The following is a 6,000-nucleotide window of genomic DNA, read 5'->3' as shown; positions in this document are numbered from 1 at the left end:
AGTCCTGAGGATCAGCACCTCCTCCTTCCGGGCGTCCAGCTCCTCGTTGGCCGACTTCAGCTGACCGAGCAGCAGGTTGTATCCGTCCTGCAGCTCATTGGACGAGCTGTCCTGCGACGCCCGCTCGGCGATGGTCTTCCTCAGCTCGTTCAGGTCGTTCTTCAGTTTCTTGTTCTCAGTTTCGAGCTCCTGTCTCTGATGAGGAACAGCTGCTGTTACCATCCAGACTAACTGGGTTCAACTGGACATTATTGTAGTTTCATGATCATTCAACATGACAATTATTTTACATTTGTAGCAACTTTGCTAAAGAAAGTTTTACACCATAAACAACTCTATAAAAAGTTTCCAGTAATTCTCAGCAAAGTGCATGTCTCAGCCCCACCACCAGGTGGCTCCACTGCAGCACCATTACTGAACTGATGTTGAGGTAAATCCAGGAAAGGGAAGTTCGTCTCATCCAGACTGATTAGTACAGACTGGGCAACATGTGGGGGAGGGGCTGGTCATGTTGTAGGTAAAATGAGGCATTCTGGGAATTTTCAGGTCGACCAACAGTTTTCCCATCATGGCTGTTTATATTTTACATGGAGAAGAAGGAAAAGGTTCAGTAATAATTAATTCCCAGAGTTCAACCATGAGCTGGTTATCTTATGGAGAGCATCGGTCAGAACGGGGCAGTTCTGCAGAGGTCAAAGGTGAACCCTGGCTGTGTCACATGCAGACAACAGGAACCAAGCTGAGACGCCTGATGATCCCTGATCAGACACGGAGACCTGGACCGGATCTGGGCCAGAGCTGGACCGGACCTGGGCCGGATCTGGGCCAGAGCTGGACCGGACCTGGAACGGACCTGGGCCAGAGCTGGACCGGACCTGGGCCAGAGCTGGGCCAGAGCTGGACCGGACCGGGGCCGGACCTGGAACGAACCTGGACCGGATCTGGGCCGGACCTGGGCCAGAGCTGGGCCGGACTTGGGCCAGATCTGGGCCAGAGCTGGGCCGGACCTGGGCCAGAGCTGGGCCGGACCTGGGCCAGAGCTGGGCCAGAGCTGGGCCACAAGTGGGACCGGACCTGGACCAGAGCTGGACCGGACCTGGAACGGATCTGGGCCAGAGCTGGGCTGGACCTGGAACGGACCTGGAACGGACCAGGGCCACAAGTGGGACCGGACCTGGACCAGAGCTGGACCGGACCTGGAACGGATCTGGGCCAGACCTGGAACGGATCTGGAACGGACCTGGACTGGACCTGGAACGGACCTGGACCAGACCTGGAACGGATCTGGGCCAGAGCTGGACCGGACCTGGAACGGATCTGGGTCGGACCTGGAACGAACCTGGACCGGATCTGGGCCGGACCTGGGCCAGAGCTGGGCCGGACTTGGGCCAGATCTGGGCCAGAGCTGGGCCGGACCTGGGCCAGAGCTGGGCCGGACCTGGGCCAGAGCTGGGCCAGAGCTGGGCCGGACCTGGGCCAGAGCTGGGCCGGACCTGGGCCAGAGCTGGGCCAGAGCTGGGCCGGACTTGGGCCAGATCTGGGCCAGAGCTGGGCCGGACCTGGGCCAGAGCTGGGCCGGACCTGGGCCAGAGCTGGGCTGGACCTGGAACGGACCTGGAACGGACCAGGGCCACAAGTGGGACCGGACCTGGACCAGAGCTGGACCGGACCTGGAACGGATCTGGGCCAGACCTGGAACGGATCTGGAACGGACCTGGACTGGACCTGGAACGGACCTGGACCAGACCTGGAACGGATCTGGGCCAGACCTGGAACGGACCTGGACCGGACCTGGAACGGATCTGGGCCAGACCTGGAACGGATCTGGACCGGACTTGGAACGGACCTGGACCGGATCTGGGCCAGAGCTGGACCGGACATGGAACAGATCTGGGTCGGACCTGGAACAAACCTGAACCGGATCTGGGCCGGACCTGGAACGAACCTGGACCTGATCTGGGCCAGACCTGGAACGAACCTGGACAGGATCTGGGCCGGACCTGGACCAGATCTGGACTTGCCCTGGACCGGACCTGGAACGGACCTGGACCATCCCTGGACCGGATCTGGACCGGACCTGGACCGGACCTGGGCCGGACCTGGACCAGATCTGGACCGGTACTGGACCGGACCTGGAACGGATCTGGGCCGGAGCTGGACCAGACCTGGAACGGACCTGGACCGGATCTGGGCCAGACCTGGAACGAACCTGGACAGGATCTGGGCCGGACCTGGACCAGATCTGGACTTGCCCTGGACCGGACCTGGAACGGACCTGGACCATCCCTGGACCGGATCTGGACCGGACCTGGACCGGACCTGGGCCGGACCTGGACCAGATCTGGACCGGTACTGGACCGGACCTGGAACGGATCTGGGCCGGAGCTGGACCAGACCTGGAACGGACCTGGACCGGATCTGGGCCAGAGCTGGACCGGACCTGGAACAGATCTGGGTCAGACCTGGAACAAACCTGGACCGGATCTGGGCCGGACCAGGAACGGACCTAGACCTGATCTGGGCCGGACCTGGAACGAACCTGGACCGGATCTGGGCCGGACCTGGGCCAGAGCTGGACCGGACCTGGAACGGATCTGGGCCGGACCTGGGCCAGAGCTGGGCCGGACGTGGACCAGATCTGGACTTGACCTGGACCGGACCTGGAACGGACCTGGACCAGCCCTGGACCGGATCTGGACCGGACCTGGGCCGGACCTGGACCGGACCTGGACCAGATCTGGACCGGTACTGGACCGGACCTGGAACGGATCTGGACCAGATCTGGGCCAGAGCTGGACCGGACCTGGAACGGACCTGGGCCAGAGCTGGACCGGACCTGGAACAGATCTGGGTCAGACCTGGAACAAACCTGGACCGGATCTGGGCCGGACCTGGAACGGACCTAGACCTGATCTGGGCCGGACCTGGAACGAACCTGGACCGGATCTGGGCCGGACCTGGGCCAGAGCTGGACCGGACCTGGAACGGATCTGGACCGGACCTGGGCCAGAGCTGGGCCGGACCTGGACCGGACCTGGAACGGATCTGGACCAGACCTGGACCAGATCTGGACCGGTACTGGACCGGATCTGGAACGGATCTGGACCGGACCTGGGCCAGAGCTGGAACGGACCTGGACCGGATCTGGGCCGGACCTGGGCCGGACCTGGACCAGATCTGGGCCAGAGCTGGGCCGGACCTGGGACGGATCTGGGTCGGATCTGGACCAGACCTGGAACGGACCTGGACCGGATCTGGGCCAGAGCTGGACCGGACCTGGAACAGATCTGGGTCAGACCTGGAACAAACCTGGACCGGATCTGGGCCGGACCAGGAACGGACCTAGACCTGATCTGGGCCGGACCTGGAACGAACCTGGACCGGATCTGGGCCGGACCTGGGCCAGAGCTGGACCGGACCTGGAACGGACCTAGAACGGATCTGGGCCGGACCTGGGCCAGAGCTGGGCCGGACCTGGGCCAGAGCTGGACCGGACCTGGAACGGACCTAGAACGGATCTGGGCCGGACCTGGGCCAGAGCTGGGCCGGACCTGGGCCAGAGCTGGGCCGGACCTGGACCAGATCTGGGCCAGAGCTGGACCAGATCTGGGCCAGAGCTGGACCGGACCTGGAACGGACCTGGGCCAGAGCTGGACCAGACCTGGAACTGATCTGGGTCGGACCTGGAACAAACCTGGACCGGATCTGGGCCGGACCTGGAACGGACCTGGACCGGATCTGGGCCGGACCTGGGCCAGAGCTGGGCCGGACCTGGAACGGATCTGGGTCGGATCTGGGCCGGACCTGGGGCGGACGTGGGCCGGACCTGGGGCGGACGTGGGCCGGACCTGGGGCGGACGTGAGCCGGACCTGGAACGGACCTGGAACGGACCTAGACCTGATCTGGGCCGGACCTGGAAAGGACCTGGAACCGACCAGGGCCAGAGTGGGACCGGACCTGGAACGGACCTGGACAAGATCTGGACCAGACCTGGAACGGACCTGGACCGGATCTGGACCGGACCTGGAACGGATCTGGACCGGACCTGGTCCAGAGCTGGACCGGACCTGGAACGGACATAGGCCGGAGCTGGACCAGACCTGGAACGGACCTGGAACGGACCTGGACAAGATCTGGACCAGACCTGGAACGGACCTGGACCGGATCTGGACCGGACCTGGAACGGATCTGGACCGGACCTGGTCCAGAGCTGGACCGGACCTGGAACGGACATAGGCCGGAGCTGGACCAGACCTGGAACGGACCTGGAACGGACCTGGGCCAGATCTGGGCCAGAGCTGGGCCGGACCTGGAACGGATCTGGGTCGGAGCTGGACCAGACCTGGAACGGACCTGGACCGGATCTGGGCCAGAGCTGGACCAGACCTGGAACTGATCTGGGTCGGACCTGGAACAAACCTGGACCGGATCTGGACCGGATCTGGGCCAGAGCTGGGCCGGACCTGGGCCAGAGCTGGGCCGGACCTGGGCCAGATCTGGGCCAGAGCTGGGCCGGACCTGGAACGGATCTGGGTCGGAGCTGGACCAGACCTGGAACGGACCTGGAACGGACCTAGACCCTATCTGGGCCGGACCTGGAACCGACCAGGGCCAGAGTGGGACCGGACCTGGAACGGACCTGGACCAGATCTGGACCGGACCTGGACCAGATCTGGACCGGGACTGGACCGGATCTGGACCGGGACTGGACCGGATCTGGACCGGACCTGGGCCAGAGCTGGGCCGGACCTGGACCGGACCTGGAACGGATCTGGACCAGATCTGAATTGGTTGTGGACCGGCCCTGGACCGGATCTGGACCGGACCTTGGCCAGAGCTGGGCCGGACCTGGACCAGATCTGGACTGGACCTGGACCGGACCTGGAACGGAACTGGACCGGACCTGGAACGGATCTGGACCAGATCTGGACCGGTACTGGACCGGACCTGGAACGGACCTGGACCGGCCCTGGACCGGACCTGGGCCGGACCTGGACCAGACCTGGAACGGATCTGGACCAGATCTGGACCAGACCTCGACCGGTTCTGGATTGGTTCTCTGTCATAAAACATTTTAAGGAAGGTCAGTTCCGCCGAGTTTGCGTATATCTAGAGCCGGCCTGTCTCTCTGCTGTCTGTCCCTGCTCGTCCATTGCCGGTTCTCATTGGTGGATGGAGCCGTTACCCCCATCACCGTGACAACACTAACCACTGGACCGGTTCTGCACAGTGACTGGTTTTACTGGTTTGTCCAGCAGAATCGTCTGGAAGCTTGTGGATCTCTGAGGACCCGATCGGCTCCGGTTGCTCTCTGGTACCTTCAGGTTGTTGTAGGCCAGATCTCCTGTTGCCACATCAGGCGTTGGGGTCTTGGGCTCCGGACCCTTCAGAGAAAGATCAGGAGTTACTCTGATTGTTTGGACCCGGGTCCGGAGGCTGCACTAGCAGAACCGTCCCGCCCACCTTGCGCTTGGCCAGCTCCTCCATCTTGTCCAGGTTGACCTGCAGCCTCTTCCTCTCCGTCTCCAGCTCCCTCACTCGTTTCTGCAGCTTCATGAACAGGCTGATGTCCATGGCAGCCTTCTCCACTCCCATCTCCTGAAAACCCAGCAGCACACAGATTGGACCTCATCCGAACAGAACACACCTGTACTCACGAGGCTCCGCCCCCCGACTCACGTCCACCAGCTGGATGGAGTCCTCGGTGTCTCCGACCTCGGACATGGACACGGACGGGTAGTTGGAGTCCGACTCCAGGCTGCTCTGGTTGGACGGGTTCCTGTGGTGGCCGGGTTGGAACTGGAGGGAGAGATGGACTGATGAGCTTTGGTTCTGGTTCTGTTAGACATGGTCCAGTAGTCCTGATCGGATCAGAGATCCAGAACCTCCGACAGATCGGTCTGTAGAAGACCAGAACTGCTGTTTCGTTTCTGGTCGTTTTCTGATTCAAAGTTCTGGATGGATCTGAAAACCCGGTCCGGCCCGCCTCCTGTGGCAGA

At 62.8% G+C, this 6,000-nt stretch overlaps 1 protein-coding gene across 3 annotated transcripts in view; it reads right to left on the bottom strand.

Moving 5' to 3' along the window:
- myo5b (myosin VB) overlaps positions 1–6,000 on the bottom strand; it is a 38,405-nt gene that overhangs the window by 9,873 nt on the left and 22,532 nt on the right. For all 3 annotated transcript variants that reach the window (XM_088011256.1, XM_088011255.1, XM_088011257.1), the window contains exons 25-28: positions 5,681–5,800; positions 5,465–5,599; positions 5,320–5,385; positions 1–195 (exon numbers count right to left, since the gene is read on the bottom strand). The exon at positions 1–195 is cut by the window's left edge and continues 39 nt beyond it. In XM_088011256.1, coding sequence (XP_087867382.1) covers positions 1–195; positions 5,320–5,385; positions 5,465–5,599; positions 5,681–5,800 — 516 coding nt within the window. The remainder of the gene's footprint in view (positions 196–5,319; positions 5,386–5,464; positions 5,600–5,680; positions 5,801–6,000) is intronic.

This window comes from Poecilia mexicana, unplaced genomic scaffold (genome assembly GCF_051168715.1).
Source record: "Poecilia mexicana isolate PSO_F unplaced genomic scaffold, ASM5116871v1 scaffold_12, whole genome shotgun sequence".
Lineage (NCBI taxonomy): Eukaryota > Metazoa > Chordata > Actinopteri > Cyprinodontiformes > Poeciliidae > Poecilia > Poecilia mexicana.
This window is presented reverse-complemented; position numbering and strand designations above follow the sequence as displayed.